Source organism: Ammodytes marinus (genome assembly GCF_949987685.1).
Source record: "Ammodytes marinus genome assembly, chromosome: 20".
Classification (NCBI taxonomy): Eukaryota; Metazoa; Chordata; class Actinopteri; order Uranoscopiformes; family Ammodytidae; genus Ammodytes; species Ammodytes marinus.
In genome coordinates this window covers 24,033,886-24,057,725 of record NC_137224.1, presented here as the reverse complement: position 1 = coordinate 24,057,725, position 23,840 = coordinate 24,033,886, and the positions used below count along the sequence as shown (strand labels likewise).

The following is a 23,840-nucleotide window of genomic DNA, read 5'->3' as shown; positions in this document are numbered from 1 at the left end:
TAGCTAAATAAACGTGTGTCACTTCTATATGCCAGGGACACGGCTCTCTCTACATTAAAAACACTATCAGCGTGCAGCGGTTAAGCTAGCGGCTACTGTTCAACAAAAGGAGCATTAAGGCTACGGCTTCAAAGTAAAAGCATTTCACTGGCTAAACATTAATAGCATTTCACTGGACACACGTGAGTTGACTTTTATTTTGAAGTACGCCTAACAGGAAGGTATCCGCTCACGAAGCCCCTTCACTATCAGCAAGTCTTCTGTTTTTACGAGTTCAATGCGGTGAAATAAGAGGACAGAAAGCTTGTCTTTTACAATATTTGTAACCCCAAGCTTACACCAACCGCTTTATGAACGTTACTGGCATTAATTTTCGGTTACAGTAAGGTTTTATGCATCAAATTGTACCGGAAGAGCTATCTACTAGGCTGTGTCACCGCTGACTATTGGCTTGGCACTGCTGCTACAGCGATTTCGGCCCGTTTCCTCTGAAAACTTGTGTACGGGTGAAGATGTCAGATAAATTGTGTCTGAACGGGGTTTTTTTTTTAAACCAAAAACTGGAAAACTGTCACGTTTTCACAGTGTAAAGTGCCCCTGAGACAGACCAGAGAGATCAAGGGGGTAAACTGATCCACTTACTTTTTCCACTCTGAAACTACCATAACAACACATGTTGTAACAGCTAGAATCCTGACAGCTAGATTAAAAACCAATTATTCCAAAACTAATGTCGGACTAGTAACAGAATCATGGGGTTTGGTCAATTAAGAAAAATATTTTCTAAACACTTCAAAGTAACTCTGATCAAATACACCATATAATTCATATTCAATAATTAACATTCAAATGACAGATAGAACCAGTTAGATTTAAACACTAGTGTCTGGGGGTCAGAGCAAAGAACAATCAGAACCAGCTAGAACAGCCTGGGACTCAGAACACAGGACTAGACCCAGCTGTCATTTTCCATCTTTTGAGTCTTTGATTAATATTTTTCTGCATTTGTTTTATTGGGATCATTCATTAAATAAAGACATATTACTTAGAGTCTATTGATGTTAAAGGTCACTCTCCTGTCCCCCACATACATACATGCCAAACCATGCCCTTGCTGACACCCCTATAACCATTCAACCCCCACCTCCAGCACACATTGTCTTTTGTCTTATTCAAACTAGTCTCCTTGCTAACTCAAATATAATGGATTCATTAAAAGAGGGCACAAACACTGTCTCACTTTACCCCACAGCATTTGTCTCACTTTACCCCACTGCCACAATTTGAGAAAAAACTACCTCTCTCAGCAAATCAGACTAATCTTCAGTTATCATCATCACATGGTTTAATATGTTGGCAGTTCATCAACATGTATGATAGAAGTTTTTCTACCTGAATCAATTTGCTTTGGCACAACAATTGATTAAGTTGACAGCAAGAATACAGTCATATGAAAAAGTTTGGGAACCCCTCTCAGTCGGCATTATAATTGACTCTGCTTTCACACAAAAAAAGATAAAAGTGGTATGTTTTTCATTTACTAGGAACAGCTAAGTACTGGGATGCTTTCCAAACAAAGATTTTTTGAAAAGCAGTATTTAGTTTTATGAAATTAAATAAAATGTGAAAAACTGGCTGTGCAAAAATATGGGAACCCTTGTGGTTTTGCTGATTTTAATGCATGTAACAGCATGTAAAACTGAGGACTTTAAACACAAAATTGGTTGGATTATGTTGTTAAGCCTTGAACCTCATATAAAGGTCTGTTTAATCATGAGAAAGGGTATTTTAGGTGCCTAAATGCAAGTTGCACAGAATGGGATCATCAAAACAGCTCCCAAAAGATCTTAAAAACAAAGATTATTCATTGTCATGGTTTAGGGGAAGGCTACAAGAAGCTTTCCCAAAGGTTTCAATTGTCAATTTCTACTGTAAGGAATGTTGTCAGGGAATGGAAGGACACAGGCACAGTTGCAGTTAAACCCAGGTCTAGCAGACCAAGAAAAGTACAAGAGCGGCATATGCGGCGGATTGTGAGAATGGTTGCACACAACCCACAGATCACCTCCAAAGACCTGCAAGAACATCTGGCTGCAGATGGTGTATCTGTACATGGACTGGGGCCCTGGTTAAAGTGGATAGTCGGATGAATTCAACCCAGTTTCAACAGATTATTCAGGATAATGTTCAAGCATCAGTCACAAAGTTGAAGTTGCGCAGGGGTTGGATATTCCAACAAGACAATGACCCTTAACATAGTTCAAATTCCTGCAGAGGGAAAAGTACAATGTTCTGATATGGCCGTCGCAGTCCAATGACTTGAATATCATCGACAATCTATGGGATAATTTGAAGCAGGTTTTCCATGCTCGGCAGCCATCACATTTAACTGAACTGGATCGCTTTAGTATGTAAGAATGTTAAAAATACCTACATCCAGGATCCAGACACTCATCACAGGCTACCAGAGGCGTCTAGAGGCTGTTATTTTTGCAAAAGGAGGCTCAAATAAGTACTGATGACATTTTTATTTTGGGGTGCCCAAATTTATGCACCAGTCAAATTTTGTTATGATGCTTATTGCATATTTTCTATTACTCCAATAAACAAAATTACACCGCTGAATTGCTTCTGTTTACCTAAGGTATGTCATATATGTAAAGGAATTTGCTTCTTTGAAATCCCAGCTAATGATTAAAAAAAATTCCCAAAATTAGAAGGGGGTCCCAAACTTTTTCATATGACTGTATGTACTTTTACATGCAAAAAATTATTTTTTGTGAAAAAAACATGCTTACAACATCACCATGAGGTCCTCTCTTTCATGGCCAAGGGGAAATGAGAGGGGCTTGAAAACATATATCTCACATGACCAAAAATGTGTTCCATTGCCTAGATACAGGGGGTGTCTCACATTACCCGATGGCTCACATTCCCCCGTTCTCCCCTTACTCAGCACTTGGTTTGGGCCCCTTTTGCATGAATTTTTGCCTCAATTCCAATTCATTTTTCATGATATTCTAATACTATAAGTTCTTTTTCTAACTTCGTTCGGTGTTTCACTATGGGAATTGCCTCGGCGTGACCCTACTACGGAAGCTCCAATTACACCACGTCTGTCCTTGACAGACAGGTCGGACTGTGCCATGGGGCCCCGCCCCCTGCACTTATACAGTCGACCATCCCTCCTCACATCATTCTCGCTTTCTTCCCGTGAGAAAGCTACTCAAGCTCCCTCAGCTCATCTAAGCTAGCTTTAACTGTTTAACAGTTCACAGACGTGCCGTCAAGGATTCCGTCGCTGAACGCGGTTACAGGCTTTTAATCTGGAGTAAGTACTTCGTAAGAAGTTATCTGTTTTCTACACTGTATTATCCAGACAGTGTCCGCGTAAAGGCGAGCTGCTACTCCGGCTACACTGTATTTGTTTACCGGTGTCGCTGGTTACGGTGTAGTTTATATTTTACGGCTAACGTGTCAAGACGAGCCTACCGCGGCACAGTTAGCATTAGCTTGCTAACTGAGCCAAAACACCCAGAGTTTAGCTAACGCATCAGGGCGAGCAAACTCTGTCTATACGTTGTTAGCATCGGGCTAAACCCCGTTTACTAGCACCATAATTTACCGAAAGGCCACGTTTTAAACTTTTCTCTTCTCTTTCCAGTCGCTATGTCTTCGTCCGCCACCCCCCGCCAAAGGGTTGGAGCTGAAGGTCAACAAGGCTGTATCACGCCTGTGCCCCGCGTCATGCGGGCGTCCATATCAGGCAGGGACCCTCACCCAATGTGCATAGCTTGTATGGGCAAACTTCGCTAGCTGACCCGCATTCATGCACTCACTGTGCATCAATGCCAGAGAAAATACTGGAAAGGAGGCTAAGGGTGACAGTGGCTAACAACCAGGACCCCTCCCTGGCAGTTACCACTGCTAAAGCCTCAACGAGCACCCATCAGTCCCAAGCCACAACCACCCAGATTCAACGGTGTGTTAGTTTCTATGGCCAAAGGGGATTTGGGAAGAATCCTAGAGGACGAGATATCGTCCCTGCTGAAAAAACAAGTGATCAGAGCCGTCCCGAGCGAGCAAGCCCAGCAGGGTTTTTACTCCCGTTACTTTCTCATTCCAAAGAGAGGAAGCTCGTCCCTTCGCCCCATATTGGATCTACGTGTGTTAAACAGACACTTGCGCAAATACACGTTCAGGATGTTAACACACAAAGTGCTCTGTCATTCAATCCGTCCAGGCGATTGGTTTGTAACGATCGATCTTTCAGACGCATACTTTCACATCGCCATTTATCCTGCGCACCGGAAATTCCTTCGGTTTGCGTTTCAGAACACAACCTACGAATACCAAGTAGTCCCGTTCGGGCTTTTGTTAGCCCCGAGAGTGTTCAGCAGGTGTGTGGAGGCAGCTCTGTCACCGCTAAGGAACAGCGGCATCAGAATATTGTCTTATCTCAACGATTATGGGGCGGGACCCGATAAGCCTTCTCCTGCTTCCCTTCGGACGATGACACAAAGTAATATGTATGAATATGCAATGAGAAAATTATGTATTATGTGTAATTGTCCGGAAGAATAATAATAAATAAATAAAAAAAATTATCTGATATGTTCCAATTCACGCGAACAGGCACTCAGGAATTCTGCTACGGTGATAAACCATCTCAGGACTCTGGGATTCAGCATCAATTGGGAAAAGAGCCATGTAGACCCTAGCCTGGCTCCGCCCGCCTACCTTTATCCGGCCAAATTTCATTTTACCTTCAGTAGTCAGTCTGGTGATGGGGCGTATTATTGGGATCCTCGGAAGAAGGAGATTTCCGACTTGGTAGTTCCGAGTTCCGACCTGTCTGTGTTCCAGTGCATCTGCTCGCGAAAGTATGGATGCCGACAACCTTTCTCGTCCAAATAACTAAACGTTAGGCTCTAACAAGTTACTGTTGCCAGGTACCGGTAGATCCATAGACTACAATATGTAGTGAAGTCGGAAATTTCCGAGTTCCCTGTCCAACTGGAAAACACCGCCAGAAGCCGGCTCATGACACACGTGACGACCAAACGTTATGCAATTGGTTGGCTAATCCAGAGTGGCACTGGGCAGATCCAATAGTTTTAAACTTCAACAGACACCCGCCTCCAAGTGAGTGAACGTTTGCCAATTACAGCACTTCCAGACCTTCTGTACAAATGAAATTAAGTACGATGGTCTGGTTGGACCAGGCTATGTAGACCCCGCACAATGCGCAGAATATTTGGGTCTCCACATAAACTCTCTCTCCTCCTATCGCGTCACACTAGCAGAGAGGAGACTAACGTCTCTCACGCAGTGTCTCTCCCTCTTCAGGCAGGGAAAGGCCGTATCGTTCAGATTATGCCTACGCCTACTTGGCCTTATGGCTTCGGTGATATCAGTGGTGCATTTGGGGCTTCTGATGATGAGAGGTTTCCAGCGCTGAGTCACAGCACTGCGTCTATGCCCCCGTCGCCACCTGAACCGCAAAGTGAAAGTAACACCAGCGTGTGTTACCGCTCTCCGCCCGTGGTCCGTGCGCACGGCTCTGGCAGCGGGCGTCCCGCTGGGGCCGTATCATCCCGAGTTACCATGACAACGGACACGTCCCTGTCAGGGTGGGGTGCGACAAAGATGGGCAGAGCAGTGAATGGCACCTGGAGCCACAATCTGGCTCAGGCTCACATAAACCTCCTGGAGCTGTGGGCAGTGTTTTTTGCTCTAAAACACTTCCTACATTGTATCCAGGGCCGCCATGTCTTAGTAAAAACGGACAATACCACTGTAGTGGCATACATCAACCGACAGGGCGGCACTCGCTCACTGAAACTACACAAGTTAGCTTGAGAAATCATTTTGTGAAGCAGCACCAGGCTCTTGTCCCTTCAAGCAACACATGTAGCGGGCGTTTTGAACAGAGGAGCAGATCTTCTGTCCAGAGGAAACCCCCTTTACGGAGAATGGACTCTGAATCCACAGGTTGTGAGACAAATTTGGCAGAGATACGGCCTGGCAGCCGTAGATCTCTTGGCCTCGCAGGAAAACGCTCAGTGCCCGCTGTTTTTCTCCCTGTCAGACGCAAAGGCTCCTCTAGGGGTAGATGCACTGGCCCATCCGTGGCCAAACGTGCTGCTATATGCATTCCCCCCTCTCAGCCTAATCTCCCCCACCCTAGCCAGGGTGAGGGAACAGAGTCTGTCGCTAATCCTAATAGCACCGCGGTGGCCATCCAAACTTTGGGTGGCAGAAATAATACAACTCCTGGCGGGCGAGCCATGGCCTCTTCCCCTGCGCAGGGATCTTCTCTCCCAAGCATGCGGGAAGATTTACCATCCACACCCAGACCGCATAGCGCTCTGGGCTTGGCCCGTGAGAGGTAGAACTTGAATGCTGCAGGCCTACCTGCACAGGTCGTTGACACTATTCAGAATGCAAGGGCTTTTTCCACTCGCCAGCTTTACAAGTGGCGGGTTTTAGAGGACTGGTGTGACTCGAGGCACGCCATTCCATATCAGTGTTCCGTGGTGGACCTACTGTGTTTCTTACAGGAATTGTTGGAAAAGGGTAAGGCCTTTTCCATGATTAAAGTATACCTAGCTGCCATCTCAGCTTGTCATGTTGGCTTTGGGGATAAGTCTGCAGGGCAGCATCCCTTAGTTTGTCGCTTCATGAAGGGGACGCGACGCAAGCTCCCAGTTTCCAGGCCCCTGGTCCCTTTGTGGGATTTATCAGTGGTGCTAGCCGCTCTGTCTCATCACCCATTTGAGCCGTTGGAGGCGGTGGGGATGAAGTTTGTGTCCCTGAAAACGGCAATGCTCTTGGCTTTAACCACAGCTAAGCGTGTGAGCGACTTACAGGCATTGTCTATCTGTCCTTCCTGCTTGCAGTTTGCTCCGGGGGCCTCCAAGGTCTGCCTACGGCCCAATCCAGCTTTTGTTTCTAAGGTGGTTGAGTCAGCCTATAGGTGTCTCACAGTGGCGCTGTCGGCGTTTCACCCGCCTCCATTCTCCTCTGCGGAGGAGCAGAGACTTAACACATTATGCCCAGTGCGGGCACTGCATGTGTATGTGAGCCGGTCGGCTGTTTTTAGGAAAGTGGATCAACTGTTCGTGTCTTGGGCCACTCCCCATAAGGGACAGCCTTTGTCTTGCCAAAGGCTGTCCCACTGGATTGTAGAGGCTATATCTCTTGCTTATGAATGTAGGGGCTTGCAGCCCCCCCAAGGCTTGAGGGCCCACTCCACAAGGGGTATGGCTACTTCGTGGGCCTTATTCAGAGGAGTGTCAGTACATGACATTTGTGCTGCGGCGAGCTGGGCTACGCCTCACACTTTAGTAAGGTTTTATAGACTGGATGTCTCAGGGCCTTCTGTGGCACAAGCAGTGCTGGAGACAGTCTCACCAGGTTCCATGTGATATTACTGCCTGGCGGAATTTGCATGGCTTCGGGAGATATATGCAATACGGGAGTGGTCTATATCTCCCATAGTGAAACACCGAACGAAGTTTGAAAAAGAACTTTGGGTTACTTAACGTAATCCCTGGTTCTTTGATAACAGAGTGAGGTGTTTCACCAACACGTCCCTCCTTGCGTTTACACGGAAAGAAACCGTTATAGAATGATGTGAGGAGGGATGGTCGACTGTATAAGTGCAGGGGGCGGGGCCCCGTGGCACAGTCCGACCTGTCTGTCAAGGACAGACGGGGTGTAATTGGAGCTTCCGTAGTAGGGTCACGCCGAGGCGATTCCCATAGTGAAACACCTCACTCTGTTATCAAAGAACCAGGGATTACGTTAAGTAACCCAAAGTTTCACCTGTACATACATTCTTCTTAAGGATCCTGAAGGCTAACATAGATGCAACTGTGATTAGCCCCCTGTTGCTCCTCAGACACTCTGAATGCTCGCTCTGCTCCCTCATTGGACTATTCACTGCTCCATGATGTGTTGTTAGATTGATACCTATTAATCATATAACAGTGTACTGACTGTGTTTCTCTCAAACATGTTTCTCTGTAAATGCAAATGTAACACACACACACACACACTCACACAAGTCAGATAAGCCGCGGCAGCTGCAGTCTGGGGTCTAAGAGGGTAAATCTGCCAAAGAGGATATTCTGTTATCTAATCTGTTCCTCATTGACTGAGTGAAGAGCTCCTGCTCCTGTCCTGGCTTCTCTGTCTCCTCCATGTGTGAGCCAGTAGACTGGGCTGAGCTGACTGGGTTGTTCAGGGACACCATGGATAACACTGCTTTAATAGGGAGAACTCACTCAGTGGCCGTGTTACATGATGATAAATAATAATAAAAAAAGTATTATTTACAATAGCTTCAGAAAGGCTTCAGTATTACAAGTATTACCATCATTTAAATCTACTTCCTCTAACATGTTTGTGCCCGTATCATTTGCACTGTTATTTTAGTTGATCACTCGCAAAACGCCCACAAACAAAACGTACAACGTCTGTTAGAATGCCCACACAATCTAGAAGTCTTTAGTTAGGATCTTAGTAGATCAGGCCCTTAGTGAATTCCAGCTGCTGCAAGATTTTTAAAGTAAAATATGAGAAAATATGTGTTGAAAATCAGATCAAGAAATGACTGCATTTTCATTGTGTTCTTTACTGGACAAACTGTGTGCTAATAACCTGTTTCCTCCCATGCAGGCTTTCCTACAGTAAAAATGGAGTGATCCGAATGGATGGCTTCTCCACTCCAGAGCAGTTTGATGATGAGGCCCTGGCCTTGTGGGGCCCTGGGGGGATCGAGGAGAGCCAGCTGGAGCAGAGCACAGCCCTCTACATCCTCAGCTTCATAGGAGACATGTTCTGTCAGATGGTCCTGACTGAGAACACTGCAGCTAGCTGGGTCAAGAAGGACGGTAAGATAGCTTTAAACATGTCCCACATTTAAAGTAAATAACCCTATCCATGTTTTTAAATGGAAAGCACTTTGTGTGTGTTTCAGCCAAAGTGGTGTGGAAGCGTGCAGTGAGGGGAGTGAGGGAGATGTGTGACGCCTGTGAGGCAACACTCTTCAACATGCACTGGGTGTGTCAGAAGTGTGGCTTTGTGGTCTGCTTGGACTGCTACAAGGCCAAGGAGAGAAGGAGCTCCAAAGGTCAGTGTGTGCATGTTAAGCAGGCAATGATCTCATGGCACATACTGGCTTTAATGTCAAGACAATAAAGTGACTGCTAACAGTAACCTTAAGCCTTAGGCCATACTGAATACATGTCAGCTTGTACTTACCTCTTCATAACGTGCTTTTTGTACTTTTATTTTGTGTTCCTAAAATGTTTTGGTATGACACACATTGGAAAGCTAAATATAGAATATGGACCTGACTCACTGCATGTAAACAGATTGATTGATGTACAGTTATCTGATCATCAGCTTTTAGTTTAAGTTCATCTGAATGAAAGGAATGTAACATTGTGCAAGTAAACAAAAGTGTTAGTCCTTCACATTAGTCTGGAATCATTTGTACGCTGAATAGACAGTACTGACATCAAAGGAGAATCTATTGATGTTTGCAAACTAGTCCAGTGTATCTAGGATGGTATGTGGGTATTAGCACAGCAACATACTGTGTCTCTGTGAACAGATAAAGAACTCTACGGCTGGCTCAAGTGTGTGAAGGGCCAACCCCACGATCACAAACACCTCATGCCCACACAGATCATCCCTGGCACAGGTACAGTACATATTAAGAATGTCTCTTTATATTCCTGTTTGCAGTCCAACAACTTGTTTGGGTAGTCAATCATTTTCATTTCTTTGTTGTGGTTTATTTCGGGTATTCCTTACTGGCTGCATCATATATACTCATTAAAGAAAAAACTATTCTTGAACTGATTGCATTGTGCTAAATGTCTGTGATGTTTCAGTGCTGACTGAGCTGGTGGCATCCATGCACTCTCTGAGAGAAAAACACAACATGCCATGCCACTGTCCCTGCTCCAGCAAGCAGAGCGCGCTCACCAAACAACTAGCCACCAACGGAGTCTCACAGGTACAGTGTGACAAAATGATTTAGGATATTTGTATCATTTCCTAATGTGGAAGTTCCTATGTTTTTTTAAGATAATTTTGGGCATTTCTATGCTTTATTAGACAGCTGTTGAGAGACAGAGTTGAAATGGGGCAAAGAGGGGAATGACATGCAGAGAAACACCATGAGCCGGACTCAAACCTGTGGTCTGCTGCTTTTGAGGACTGAGCCTCTTTTTTTGGGGGGGGGGGGGCATTATTGTTGATTTCTGGAGGGCTGCACCAAGCATTGCTTTGAGTAAAAGAGTATTAAAAAGGTTAATGGCTCCGAAGTACAGCCTATGTCAGTTTGACTTAATGTAATCCTTTTATTTAACTTAACTTCAGATGACAGCTAAAGTCAATCAAAAGAATAAAATGTATTAACTAGTTTTGGAACAGCTAAGATACTGAACGAAGAAAAAGAAGCGTTCAATATGGGGCTAGGGGGACATTTCCATCTATCATTTCTAAAATAAGTTGAAGTTTGATAAACTTGTCTTCCAGGTTCTGCAGAATGTCCTGAACCACAGTAATAAACTGTCTGTGGTGAAATGTGAGCCTGGCTCTCAGAACTGTGAGCCAGGAGGCACCAAGGCTAACACCAACACTAACGGAGGAGGAGAGAGTCCACACAGTGAAGCAGCCAGCGCTCCACTCCAGTCACAGTCCCCACTGCACTTCCTGGCTGAGCTGGCAGAGCAGAAAGCCAGGGAGGACAAGAAAGGTAAGAGAATGGAGTGTAGAAAGTACAACAGGTGTTAGGGTTTAATCAGTGCTTCTTTAAGGAGTTCTTCTAAAGGATCCTGTCTCTTCATACAGTCATGTTGTCTACATTTCCACTCCATAGAGTGGTGTCAGAGTTGGTGATGAGTTCCCTCTTTATTCCCCTGCTTCCCTCCTCTGTCTGTAATAGAAAACAAGGAGTCAGTGGTGCTGGGTAAGACAGGGAAGGAAGACAAGGATGTCTCCAGCCTGGAGGTGCTGCAGCAGTGTAAGACATCCTCCCTGGTAGCTAACAGCACAGAGCAGGGCTCCACACTCAGAGACCTGCTCACCACCACAGCAGGGAAGCTTAAGCTGGGCTCCACTGATGCAGGCATGGCCTTTGCACCAGTGTACTCAACTGCTTCACAGGTACACACTTTGACATGTTAATCATGTAATCAAGGATTTAGCATTTTTGCTTTGAAAATGAATGAATGTCTTTGCAGTGGCTTTAGATGAAGCATAGCCCACCCTTAATATGATGCTATCAAAGATGTGTGATGTATAGATATGAAATATTATTAACATTTTCCATCAACAATCCTTCATACTACAAAGGCATCACATGACACCTGTGTGTTCACACTGTATGGATAAGCTTCACTTTTTCAAATTGACAAACAAAATCTGGAAAATATAATAGCAACATATTGTTTTTGCTCTTTTCTTTCTAAAGACTGGAAAAGGTGGGCGTAGCATGCCCAACATCCTGGATGACATCATTGCCTCAGTAGTAGAGAATAAAATCCCCGCCAGCCGTCAGAACATCACCACCAAACTGTCAATCAAGCAAGAGCATGTTACCCCCGGCAACAACAACAATAACAACAGCCCCGCCCCTGCTGTTACCGAGGAGACCAAACCAGACAGGAAGAAGTGTGGTGTGCTGGAAGAATGCACCAATCAGTATCCAGATATCCCCCACTGTTGGTTAAACAACAGATTACTGTGGCTCAAAGATCATCGCAACCACAACAACTGGAAGCTCTTCAGAGAGTGCTGGAGACAGGGGAAGGTACATGACTATACTCACAGTATCAGCAGTAGTTCATGGTGACAGTACTCTTTTAATAGCACGTAGCAACTCATTTCCCCAAGGTTCTGAGAGAGTTATTCTAAGTGTGTTAAACTTTGCTAACCACCTGACTGCAGAGTCCCGTTTGGATGCTTGTGAGTTGGTCTCCACCTCGGCGCGTAAAGCCACAGGGCATTAGAACAAAAGAAAACATGGCTGACAAATGTGGGTTCTCACAGTGTGTTCCTGAGTGATCAAATACAGATGCTGTGCCTTTCCACTGCCATCAAGATAACTGTATTGCTTTGCCTTGTGCTCTGTATCTCTCCCTCTTCAACTAAAACACACAATCATTCTCATACAGTCTATGGTTAATCTTCATGTCAACATGCTATTTAGTATTTAATTAAGTTCATATGGACTAGTATTTCTGACGACTAGTGAGGCAGCGGGCGTTTAATGGTTGAAGCCACTATTCATGTGCATCCCTGTATATTCATTGTTCTATCTATTGATGCTGATAAGAGCCCTCTCTGTGCTTGTGTGTGTGTCCAGCCTGTGTTGGTGTCAGGGATCCATAAACGTCTGAACAGCACTCTGTGGAAGGCCGAGTCCTTCAACCAGGAGTTTGCAGACCATCAGGGAGACCTGCTCAACTGTAAGGAGCAGCTGGTGTCTAACTCAGGGATCAAAGAGTTCTGGGACGGCTTTGAGGACATTACCAGTGAGTTGACATTGAGTGTGTGTTACTGTTCATTCAGTAGGAATACACAGTATCCATACAGTAGCTATACTTAACAATGATGATTGTGTCAAACTAAAGTCATCTTCACTCTTCAGAGCGGCCCAAGTCTAAGGATGGTGAACCTATGGTGTACAGGCTGAAGGACTGGCCGTCTGGGGAGGAGTTCATGGCCCTTATGCCTTCAAGGTATGCCAACACACACTGCACCTCTCCTTCACTCTGCCTCTGCTATTCAATCTCTGACTTTACAACAGGAATTCAAACCTGCAATTTTGCCAACAATGCTAATAATAATTGTAATGTATTTCATGAGCATACACATGGAGAAGATGCTATGGTTATAGTGAGCCCTGTGTTTTGCAGATATGATGACTTGATGAAGAACCTGCCTCTACCAGAGTACTCTGATCCGGAGGGGACCCTTAACCTGGCCTCCCACCTGCCATCTTTCTTTGTCAGGCCAGACCTGGGGCCCAGACTCTGCTGTGCTTATGGTAGGGAGGCTTCACCTCACATTCTATGGACAGGATTGCTCTGCTCATAATGAAATAAGCAAGGAGAAATAAGAGTGTCAACATCAGATCTTAATCTGTAGCTGACTGCATGTGAATCAGCCCTAGAGTGACTGATACATCTGACTGAATACTGGCTTTGACCTCATGCTAGTTTAAACTAACTGTATATGAACGTAGTTATGAATGATCTGATAGTTCCAGTTTCAAGTTAATCAAGTACAGTAGATAGGTTTGTCCCACTGCCTTACTACTGTGGTATTATACACAGTATGTCAATGCTTCAGTCCATGGTTTAACATGCTTTCTTCCAAACATCTCCATTTCAAATCTTAAATGCAGATAGAATGTCCCTGTGGCCTTTGTCCTATGAATGAATGCTGTCTGTCTGTGTGTAGGTGTAGCTGCTTCTCAGGACCAGGACTTTGGGACAGCCAACCTCCATGTGGAGGTGTCAGATGTTGTCTCTGTTCTAGTCTATGTGGGAGTAGCCAAAGGCAATGGAGTCCTGTCCAAAACGGGTAAGGCTTAATGGAGTCAGCCTGGTGACTGCTGTGTGCTAGAGGGAAAGATTTCAAACGCAATGAAGACACTAGAGGAAGCTCATGTGATGTAGAGTATGCTTTAAAAGCAGCATACTACTATGTAATAGTCTTCTTCTGACTTGAAACTCTTGGCCTTTGTTTTATTTTTAAATTCTAAACTGGAAAATATAAAAATTATTGCTTGAAGAAATCCGTGATTGAAAAACCACAACTGCAACCACAGTGGAAGATAAATGACAAGTAATTTTAGTTCTCCTCAACATAATGAAGTACTAGCTAGGCTGCGCATTGTTCACCCTTATGTTGTTAGAAAACATGACATTCTGCATGAAGAATGTCTTTACAAAGAATCAAGAATGTGTGTGTGTGTGTGTGTGTGTCTGTCTGTGCGTGTGTGCGTGTTTGCGTTGGTGCATGTGTTTGTGTGTGTGTAGGAGTGTTGAAGCGTCTGGAGGAGGAGGACCTAGATGAGGGGGTTCGGAGGAGGCTGAAGGACTCCAGTGAGACACCGGGGGCGCTGTGGCACATCTACCTCAACAAAGACATGGACACAGTGAGAGAGTTCCTGCACAAGGTCAGCTCTAAGGGTGTATTCACACATGGAAAGTCCGTTAGTTCACTTGCTTTGGTCCAGACCAAATAGAATTTGGATTTTTTTTTTTTGGTGTGGTCCACTTTCATATTGCCCCTTTTGCAAGTGAACCAGCATTACGAAGCAAAACCACACGTGATCTGAGGTCATTCATTCATTGGACAGACATTCTGGGGTGGAGAGAACATGGGAGAGAAGCAGAAAGAACGAAGTAAAAACTGCGAATTTATCATTGATATAATATGGGGTTAAAAATAATAAAAATGCCTACATCTAGCCTATAAATAAAGAAGAAAAACATCAAATTATTGTTGTTTCATATGGTTATGATATGTAGCCCTATGACAATGCCACGTTATGTGGCTTCTAGCCTACGATGTGAAACATAATTTTTACTGTATTTTTGCTGCTGGACGCGCGGCTCGCGTGAAGAATAGGCTCAAACTGAAACACAGCTGATTAAGCTGTGTATCAGCTGGGTGTCAGTTCGGCGCAGTTCAGCACCAAACTGACACGAGGACAGTATTGACGGTCCCGTTGGGAAGAACAATAAAAACACACAGCTTTGCGCAGCGTGAACCTGTTGGCACTGTAGGCTACGGGAGACGCTCCTCTCCATCTGATCGCTGATCCGCACGCGTCATTATCAAATGTAATATTTTCGCTCGGGGCTCCCGGTCAAACCACAACTAATCTTCCTAACAATGGCGACAACAACACTTTCCCATAATGTGAAGCTGATGGCGATTTATTAAAAAAGAAAAGAAAGAAAAGGCGCAGTGCTTCCTGCAATTGGGTCGGATCGAGTCCGGCCAAATTCACACCACAAACGAACTGCAGCAGAGTGCGTTTCGAAGCGCATCGAGACCACCTCTTCAGCTGGGTCTCGGAGCGTTTGTTAGGTCCGCCCCCGAGTGCGATTGCTGTATTCACACCTGTCTGAAAGATGCGCACCGAAGGTGGAAGTGCACCTGAGTTCGTTTCAACCGAACTAAACACAGCATGTGTGAATACACCCTAACCCTACACTCTCCCTGGGCCTCTACCAATAGTCACATCTCCTTTAAGCCTCCTTTACTTAACCTTTGTGGAGAACGTCATCGGGTCAAGGAGAGATGAAAAGATGCTTCCTTTGGAACATAGGAAAAGACAGCACTGTTCAAAATGAGGGAATATTTAAGTCCACTTGAATCCCAATTGAAAAAATATGATTATATATATATATATATATATATTTTACAAGTAATGTATGAAGAAAGAGGAGTTTCACATGATTTAAGAAGAAAAAGAAAATTCACTGAGAAAAATATACGGACCACACTTAAATCATTTTCGATTTCTGTAAAGGGTATCAAGCTATGGTAATTAATTAATTAATGATTTGTTAAGTGTTTGTTAGCAGTTTGTTAAGGATTTATAACAATGGTAGATAGTTAATAGCTTAATAATTGAATCAGTTCATCTGGGAGGTAATCCGAGATTAACTGATCACGTCACGTTCAAGTCCATGGCATGCACAGTGTGTATTGAGTTTATTTAAAAATATTTGAAAATGGGGCTGCCCTCAGTTGCCCATGCACTGTGTATAGTCTATAGCCTATTTCAGCCTCGTCGGTATCTCGGATTACCTCCCAGATGAACTGATTCAATTATTAAGCTATTAACTATCTACCATTGTTATAAATCCTTAACAAACTGCTAACAAACACTTAACAAATCATTAATAATCATTAATTAAGAGTTTACTAATGATCTATTAACGAGTTACAACGGATAGTTATTATAAAGTGTTACCGTAAAATTCTTCTATCAAACAAAGATACACTTTAAAACTAAATTAAATGTCTCAAATGAGTACTGCTGGTTGTCAAAATCACTTTTTGTCAAAATCAGGGAATATCTTGTCATGATACGCTACAAGCATTCTCTAGAATGGATGGTCACTTGTGCAAAACACATGTAGAAACAACACAGCACCTGACAAATGATGTATGGAAACTCCTGCTGATTAGCTGACCTCCATCCATAAATGTCTTCTCTTATCAGACTGTATGTTTAGGATGTGGAAAGACAAACATGAAGAACCTGTAGTTAATATTTGAATTATCATACCAAAATACTAACAACATCCAGAGTCATGGCAGCCGCGCAACTGCTGTGTTTGTGTTTCTTTACATTTATCATTCTTTTTCCTTAATTCTTTATAAATAAAGTTGTTCTATAAGTAAAAAAATGTGAAGGTTGAGGATGTCCTAAAGTTTTCCGGTGTATTTACACCCTTGCGCCCACTCACACAGTGTGTAGGCATCAGCTTGGGATTGGGCTAATAACTGATGAATAACAGCTTGAAAACGTGAGCCCAAATATTGAGCTGACTAACCCCTGCCTCTTTGCCCACCCCTCAGCTGTGTAAAGAGCAGGGATTGGACGTGTCCCTGGAGCAGGATCCAATCAGAGAGCAGGGCTTGTACCTGAGCAGGAAGCAGAGGCAGCAGCTGCTGGATGAACATGGAGTCCAGGGCTGGACTGTAGTTCAGTTCCTGGGAGACTCTGTGCTTATACCAGCAGGAGCCATGCACCAGGTATGTCCAGTCCTCACACAACACCTCATTAGTGACACAATGAACACATTCCTCTGCTAACCCAGATCTCATTAACCTGATAAAGCTCATTTTAGTAACTGCTGTTGTTTCCCGGTTTTGCCCATCATACGAATAGAATGATTTCAAATATCATATATCAGTGTGGAATATGATGTCTGCGTCTGCGTGTGGAGCTGCAGTGTGTTGACACAGTCAGACGTGCAGTAGACGCAGGGTGTGTGTCCAGGGCCTTGGGATGTGGAGTTTGTGACTATCTGACTGAGTCAGCTGTTCTCTGCCTGCCCTCTCAGGTCCAGAACCTCCACAGCTGTGTGCAGGTCATCAATGACTTTGTGTCTCCAGAGCATGTGGCCAACTCCTTCCACCTGAGCCAGGAGCTGAGGCCCAGCAAAGAGGAGGTCAACTATGAGGACAAACTACAGGTGATGGAACACATACAACACATGACAGTTAATATGAGAGGGAAGCAGGACATTTACACTTTTACTGTTATTTTGGCAGTGTGGACTGCAATGTAATCTGATGTGCAGTTTAAGGCAACATCTGTCATCTCTGTCACTGGCGTGTGTGTGTGTGTGTGTGTGTGTGTGTGTGTGTGTGTGTGTGTGTGTGTGTATTTTTATGGTATAATAAAATGTCTACTCTAGGTCAACATTGACTTTTAAGCCTGTTTAAACTTGAGATGCAGCTTGTATTTCTGGTTCTTCGTAGTTTGTTTCTGTATTTATTTATTTTTTAAAGATATTTATTTTTGGCATTTGTATGCTTTATTGACAGTGTAGAGACAGAGTTGAAATGGGGCAGAGAGGGGAGTGACATGCAGAGAACGACCGCGGGCTGGAATCAAACCCGGGTCTGCTGCTGGCCGAGGCCCATGGGGGGGGACGCCCTACCAACTGAGCTAAGGGCGCCCCCGTTTCTGTATTTCTTAATCTGACATAAAAGTTCAGTGTTACCGTTTGAATGATAGGCTTTAGTGTAGAAATCCAAACCCTAGACCTATCTAGTATGCCATTAAAGGTCAGGATAGCTCACAGAATCTGAAGACGTGTATACCTAAATAAAGTCATGTAATAATAAAGGAATAGATTTAAATGAGAAGCTAAAGTGTTCATAACCTTGGTGGTGTTCCTTTAGGTGAAGAACATCTTGTACCACTGTGTGAAGGAGGCAGTCCACTGCCTGAAGAGGGCTGACCAAGACCAAGACAACTCCTGACAGCAGACACACACCTGGCTCTCCTCATGACATCATCAACACACACACACACACACGCACACACACACACACACACACACACACACACACACACACACACACACACACACACACACACACACACACACACACACACACACACACACACACACACACACTACTCAGCCATCATCAGCCCAAAAACCTTCAGTGCCAAGAGCAGAGGGGCCACTGAACGGACAGGGATTAAAGCTGAGCTAGCACACACAGGACTAAGTGTTGGCCCCCTCCACTCTAACCTGTGACTGATGCTCCTGTCTCCATGTAGCCTAGCATGTGGCAGGCTTAATGTGGACAGTGGATGATAGAGCAGGATGTTGAAGGCCTCTGGAACATCTGAACTCAACACAAAGGCATCATCACCAGCAGCAACAGCAGCAGCTTCACTCTGTCGTCTCTGTTGTTACAATGAAGAATAAAAAGATTGGATGGAAAAAATGCAAAAAGTCAGCAGCCAGCTGTGCTCTGCTGATCCTCCTACGTTGTTCCTCGTCTCTTTTCCTCCTTTTTCTTTTCTGTTGCTGTTTTGTTCTTACCTTTCTTTTTACATATGACTTTTTTTTTATTTACTCTGCGAATATGTATTTATTTCATAGCTCTATGGTATGCCATGTTATTGAGACAAACAATATGTAAATGTGACTTGTACAGTTTCTTTAATTTTATTTTATGTGATTCTCAGTTGTGACACGGCTCTACTGTGATAGAGGACAAACACACACACACACACACACACACACACACACACACACACACACACACACACACACACACACACACACACAAGCACACCAGCTAATGCCTGTAACTTGGAGAAATGTTAATACTCTACAGTCCTCATGCCATAAATACATTTTGAAAATGAACTGCCAAACTATTGTATAAACTGTGTAAAGTTGTATTATGTAAAGAGAACAAAAAGGCTTCAGCATTTTATGGAAAAAGTATTTGCTGTAAAATTGAGACATTTACAAACAATATGTAATTTATTTAAGAATAGAATAATTGTCTTGTTTTTCTGTTTTGTTAAGATTTGCTATGGTGAACTTTTGAAACTAAAATATGAAATAATGAAAAGGTTTACTATAATGTGTAAATATATACATATATACATTCACTGAGTTATTTTTTTAAAACATGGCTTGCTTCAATTTCAAATTTTAAAGTGCAAGTGTCACATGCTTTGTACATTGAAGTTCAAAAGTGTTTTACATTTTCCATTAAAATGGATTTATTAAACCTGTGCTGTTGTGTTTCTGATGCTGGATTCCCACTATCCTCCAATATGTTCAATTAAACACCAGAAAACAACTTGTTTCATTCAGCAGAATCAATGACTACAGTAGCATTTTCTTTTGAAAGAACTGTTGGTGTTGCTGTTATTCCATGTTAACAGGTTTGCAGTGAGGTGTTCTGATGCTAATATATCCAGGTAAGATGAGCGCAACTGAGCCTGCTCATGGGACCCACAGCCATGTTTAGATCAAGTGTGTTACACTTAAACCATGTTTTACAGGCTGTTACTGCAGTGTTAGGCTAAGATAATCATCTCCTGATTGAAGGAAATCTTCAACTTCTACTGTACTCTGCAGATATATACTGAACTAAGAAAGTGCTATTGACCAGGGTGTATGATCAAGTGGATCCAGGTTGGGATTAGAACAGCTCTTACATGCAGTACTCACACTTGACCAGAAGAGAGCGCTGCATGATAGTTTTCAGCATAGTGTGAACCATCAAAGCTGATTCATGTTTTGCAATGGTATTCTGTCAAATCAATTTGTATTAAATCAAGCTCCATGATACTTCTGTACAAGACTTATAACACACCTCCATAAAAACAAATACATATTTCATATTCATACTTCACAATGAGACCTTCCACTTCAAATTGTTCTTGTCAGGAACAGTTATCAGGTTTTTTAGAGGCACTGACTTATGCATTCACAGAACTAATACATAGCATAAAGTAATAAGAAGATGGAAAAAAGTAGATAAGAACGAGTCATCAAATTAAAGTGTTAACAACATTGTACTTGAAGTATACAAATCTCTCAGTAAAATTCCACTGGCTGGCTCTTGCAACAAGTGGTTCAAACTAAGGCCCGCCTGTAACTGGGCAGCCCCAATCAGATGTCAGGGCTGGCCTCATGCTCCGCCCCTCCCTAGACACACCATGGTGAAAACACATTTCATTACATTTTTAAAAGGTGGTCATTTAATGCATTTTTTATCAAGCAATAACATTGATTGACAGTTTAGTCACACTGACCATGTACGAGTCTAGAAAGAGTAAATGTTGAGTATCCCGCTGGTTTTATCCAATCAGGAGACAGAGCGCTATAAAGAGGCGGGTCTCTGCACCCGTGAACGATGACTCGCTGCTCTCCGTCGCGGCACTATCTGATGAAGACGGCTGTGTGTTCATGTGGTGGTGACGTAGGGACGAGGGAGGGGACCGCTAACTGGCTAGCTAAAAGGACCATATGGCTTACTTCTCCTTTAAAACATGACGTGCACTGTCTGTAAGGTAGCATTAAAAGCATGACCACTATCTGTTCTTAACCTTAACCATACCTTCATTATCCTGTAAGAGTGTAAACATTGTCATTGACGCTGTGTGGAGCTAAGCTTGGTTGGTTCTTATACACCAGGGGTTTTCAAAGTGTGAGTGAGTGAATCCCCCCTCAGAGAACAAATTTCAGCGGAGCCCCCCCCCCCCAAAAAAAATAAAAAATAAAAATTGTGTTTTGAAAGATATTTAATTATTTTACAAATTTAAACATATTTTTTAAACATTCCAAACATTTTTAAACACATTTTTTAATAAATTTTAGCATCTTAATCCAGTGCATACTCCCGGGGTATGCCCCCCCAGGAGATTTTTTTTCACCTTTTTAAAGTGAAATGCATGAATCTGGTGCACTTTGAGAGGAAAATTAAGAGGCTAAATCTGAGGAATTTTGTGTGAACAAATAATTTGGAGACCTGGGTCTGATGAATTTGAAGCTATTGAAGAAAGACACATGGATTTTCCATAAAAATATTAATTTAAAATAAAAGAATGTATGCCGGGTCCTCTGGGTTGGGCTTGGTGCTCTATTTCTCTGTAATATAATGAATGCATTTAAATGCAGTGAGAGGAACGAAGCAGAATAACTCTTGTCCAGCTATGCAGTGATCTTAATATAAAAGACACAAACTAAAAACACAGTTTGAAAACCACTGTTATACACTAATGCTTTGTTACATCTAGTACAAACATGAACTACATGAATACAGTATACAGTAATATAACTGATTCAAAGAAATAATGTAAACTGATATTTTAAAATATCAGTAAAATTCTAAGTTTACTCATTTGTAAAGAACACCTATTCCCCCAGCTCTGCTACCAGGTTCAGACTTGACTTGCTTTAATGACATAATGACTTTCTTTGAGTTAAAGGGACATGACAGTGTCAGACAGTCCATTTCAGGTTTTCTCTGTGACGTTATTGCTTAGAAAAACTGGGGGTCATGTTTGTGTTGTGTGTATGTGTGTGTGTATGTGTGTGTGTGTGTGTGTGTGTGTGTGTGTGTGTGTGTGTGTGTGTGTGTGTGTGTGTGTGTGTGTGTGTGTGTGTGTGTGTGTGTGTGTGTGTGTGTGTGTGTGTGTGTGTGTGTGTGTGTGTGTGTGTGTGTGTGTGTGTGTGTGTGTGTGTGTGTGTGTGTGTGTGTGTGTGTGTGTGTGTGTGTGTGTGTGTGTGTGTGTGTGTGTGTGTGTGTGTGGAGCCGGTGCTGACATGACTAATGCTGGGATCAGCTCCTATTCATACTGGCAAAGCTGAACTGGAAACACAGATTATCATCCTGCTCCCCATTATATAAACTGAGACTGCGCCTCCTGGCACTGTGTGTGTGTGTGTGTGTGTGTGTGTGTGTGTGTGTGTGTGTGTGTGTGTGTGTGTGTGTGTGTGTGACACAGGTTAACTGGAGTACACTGAGGCAGAAGTTCACCAGTGAGTTCAGACAGAGGTCACACTCTCCTCTCATTCCTCCTCTGTTTGTTTTCTCTCAGTTAGACTCTGTCTTGCTCCTGCTTTATTGCCCTTCAATTTATTTTCTATCTTTTTTCCTATTTAAAATGTTCTCTCTATTTCTTTCTTTCCCTCCTCAGTATCATTGTGAATGTTTCCATCTCTCTCAGTGTAAAGGATGACTTGTTTTCAAACCATAGATCCACTGTGTGTGTGTGTGTGTGTGTGTGTGTGTGTGTGTGTGTGTGTGTGTGTGTGTGTGTGTGTGTGTGTGTGTGTGTGTGTGTGTGTGTGTGGGTTTGCGCCTCTGCCTTCTCGGTCAAAGTACAGCTAGAAGAAGTGTGTCTTGAGGGTTCAGCCTTAGGTCACTAACTCCACACACACACACACACACACACACACACACACACACACACACACACACACACACACACACACACACACACACTGACACAAACATAAATGCAAATACTGCTGCTTTTCAAGATTCAACATATTAATTTACTGTGGTATATAATTCATCAATATCCATATATAACCCATATACTGTATAGTTTCCATAGTATTTGATGTTGACTAAAATGTATTTATACTGTATCTATGTGTGTGTGTGTGTGTGTGTGTGTGTGAGAGAGAGAGAGAGAGAGAGAGAGAGAGAGAGAGAGAGAGAGTGATTGGTGTGACTGGAGGCAGCAGTCAGTGTGTACAAACAGAAGTGAGATGAGGTGTCATAAATCGTGTGTGTCGACAGCAGGCACCTTCCTGCTGCCACTCCCTGTCTGAGGCTCCGGCCCAGACTTATGACATCAGGGCCCACATGTACCTGTAGACAAGGTGAGCGCACACACACTGCTTCACTAGTGCAGACCTGGGAGCAGATATGAGCTCACACTAGAACCACAGCAAGACAGCAAGCCTGAATCCAAGGCCTACAATCAGATGAGAAGCATCTCCAAGAGGGGGCAATGCTATACCAAAGGGACGAAAAGACACCTGGGACTAGAGGCTCACAAACAGTACAAGTCCTGCTGGAGAAAGTCAAAGTGGAGCCAGTGAGTGGTTCCAATATTATTTTAGACAATAAAAGTTAGCCAAACCAATGATTCAACCAATAATTATAATTATTATTATTATTTGAAAAAATATTGATTGCTAAATGACAGTGGGCACAACTGAAGGGACATGTGCAAAACTCTTAACACAATGTGCAATACTGAAATGCATCTGTGCCATTTATTTCATTTCACCTCCAAAAGTCACTCACTCAACAAAACTCTTCATTTACCTCACACTGGCAACATGTTTCAATTCAATGAGAAACACACATTGACACACACACACACACACACACACACACACACACACACACACACACACACACACACTCTCTCTCTCTCTCTCTCTCTCTCTCTCTCTCTCTCTCTCTCTTGGTTGTCCATCGATTTCTGTGATGGAAGTTCTGTTAAGGTTGGAGGTCAACTCAGGTGGAAGAATATTTCAGGAGACTGGATGAATTATGAAGCAATATTTATTACAGACTTGGCCAAGGAGAACCGGACTGCAACTCTTGTGACTTGCACTTCAATTCTGAGCTGTGTCTTAACCTCGCGCCATCTCTACCACCTTCCCGATTCGGGCACCAAGCGTACCAATGTTTTGGTTCAGAGCTGAACACAGTGAACCATAACATTCTGGAGTCAAAGGAGATGAGACTTTATCTATACCTAAGTATCT

At 43.4% G+C, this 23,840-nt stretch overlaps 1 protein-coding gene across 1 annotated transcript in view; it reads left to right on the top strand.

Annotated features, from left to right (window-relative positions):
• Positions 1 to 18,879, top strand: part of jmjd1cb (jumonji domain containing 1Cb) — a gene marked incomplete at its 5' end in the record, with an annotated part of 158,126 nt that extends 139,247 nt beyond the window's left edge. Inside the window, 15 exons of the mRNA XM_080049193.1 lie at positions 8,686 to 8,900; positions 8,987 to 9,139; positions 9,626 to 9,715; positions 9,909 to 10,033; positions 10,558 to 10,777; positions 10,967 to 11,187; positions 11,495 to 11,833; positions 12,389 to 12,557; positions 12,674 to 12,764; positions 12,942 to 13,072; positions 13,489 to 13,611; positions 14,070 to 14,209; positions 16,633 to 16,809; positions 17,121 to 17,252; positions 17,968 to 18,879. Coding sequence (XP_079905319.1) covers positions 8,686 to 8,900; positions 8,987 to 9,139; positions 9,626 to 9,715; positions 9,909 to 10,033; positions 10,558 to 10,777; positions 10,967 to 11,187; positions 11,495 to 11,833; positions 12,389 to 12,557; positions 12,674 to 12,764; positions 12,942 to 13,072; positions 13,489 to 13,611; positions 14,070 to 14,209; positions 16,633 to 16,809; positions 17,121 to 17,252; positions 17,968 to 18,048 — 2,407 coding nt within the window. The 3' untranslated portion in view covers positions 18,049 to 18,879. The remainder of the gene's footprint in view (positions 1 to 8,685; positions 8,901 to 8,986; positions 9,140 to 9,625; positions 9,716 to 9,908; positions 10,034 to 10,557; positions 10,778 to 10,966; positions 11,188 to 11,494; positions 11,834 to 12,388; positions 12,558 to 12,673; positions 12,765 to 12,941; positions 13,073 to 13,488; positions 13,612 to 14,069; positions 14,210 to 16,632; positions 16,810 to 17,120; positions 17,253 to 17,967) is intronic.
• Positions 18,880 to 23,840: the final 4,961 nt, after the last annotated feature.